This window comes from Zeus faber (genome assembly GCF_960531495.2).
Source record: "Zeus faber genome assembly, chromosome: 8".
Classification (NCBI taxonomy): domain Eukaryota; kingdom Metazoa; phylum Chordata; class Actinopteri; order Zeiformes; family Zeidae; genus Zeus; species Zeus faber.
The window spans coordinates 12701847-12703395 of record NC_137195.1 but is presented as its reverse complement, the minus strand read 5'-3'; the positions used below and the strand labels follow the sequence as shown (position 1 = coordinate 12703395).

The 1549-nt window shown below is 36.5% G+C and overlaps 1 protein-coding gene across 1 annotated transcript in view; it reads left to right on the top strand.

Annotated features, from left to right (window-relative positions):
- Positions 1 to 291, top strand: part of riiad1 (regulatory subunit of type II PKA R-subunit domain containing 1) — a 1474-nt gene extending 1183 nt beyond the window's left edge. The window contains exon 4 of the mRNA XM_080005828.1: positions 206 to 291. Coding sequence (XP_079861954.1) covers positions 206 to 264 — 59 coding nt within the window. The 3' untranslated portion in view covers positions 265 to 291. The remainder of the gene's footprint in view (positions 1 to 205) is intronic.
- Positions 292 to 1549: the final 1258 nt, after the last annotated feature.

The following is a 1549-nucleotide window of genomic DNA, read 5'->3' as shown; positions in this document are numbered from 1 at the left end:
CAGTATTCAGACTTTGTGTAATTGAAACGTCATCATAGACCTGTGAGAGATTTTTCTCACCGACATCTCACATGCTTCTCTACATTATACTCTATCTGCGATTAAAGAAACTTCTCGTGTTCGATATGGGCCCTGTCATCACTTTTCTGTTTTTTGTATTTGTATTTGTATTTGGGTCCATGACCCTAATGTGGCCTCTTTTCAGATTACTTCAACAATCCCAACCTTCATGAGGCTGTTCCCGGAAACACTGAGATGGAATGAGCCCCAGTGCGTCGGCTGCGTGTGTCCTGTGTCTGGAAGCTTGCATGTAGATAAAGGGTTCAGACGCAGCAAAGCTCCACATACGGTTTATTTCAAACCATTAGCACGGTGTTTACACCACCGGAAGGCATGTCAATGCAGGACACAAAACTCCCGGCCCGTCCTTAATGAGAGTCATTATAATGAAGAATCTTAATGAGAGTGCGAGGTCTGCTGGGTATTACAAAAGCTCTGTTCTGTTGTTTGTCACGTTGCCCTGTTGTTTGTCACATTGAGGTGTTACGTTTACCTGCATAGCAACACGCTGAGGACCAATTTCTTGGCCTCCTCTTTCTCGGCTTTTTTCCATTTTGTAGGATTTTTATAATGAAAAAGCACTACGTTTTGTAACATTTACAGATGTGTAAGTCAGTGTTCTGTATTGTTTGTGCGCCGCTGCGTGCAACGCAATGCCCTGCGTTGCTGCATAAAGGAGCTACTGCATGTAAGAACCGTGTTTTGTTTTTTTAATTGAATCCGTGCATATCCACCATTAAAAGAGTGACCAGCGGCAGTTGTGGTCTGAATCCTTCTTTTGCAACGTAGGTCAACGGTACATAACGCAGAGAATATACATGTCAAGGGGTGTACGACCAGACCAGACTTTGATGAAGTACATGCCCCTACATAGTAATGATATTATATAACACACCCTTTAAAAGAACTGTTAAAGAGAGTTAGAAATACAATTAGATATTGAACATAGATTTAAGATAGGAGAATGATAGACCTTTATCTTAGTGTCATTAATATTCCTTCAAGTCCTCTTGGATCTTAACTCTACTTTTAACTCATGCACTTCAGTGTGATGCTAAATGACATGTGTCTATTATTGTATGCGTCTATAATTCATCTTTCTTTTGACATGCACTTTAAATCCTATAATTTGATGAATTTCTTGCAGGGTTCCTACTGAGAATTTATTACCCTTGAATCAAAGAGTCCTGTTCCAACAAAGAGAGTATGTATATATGTATATATATATATATATATATATATATATATATATATATATATATATATATATATACATATATATATATACATACTCTCTCTCTCTCTATATATATATATATACATATATATATATACATACTCTCTTTGTTATATATATATATATATATATATATATATATATATATATATATATATATATACACACACACACACACACACACACACACACACACACACACACACACACACACATACTCTCTTTGAGAGAACAGGACAAAGAGAGTATATA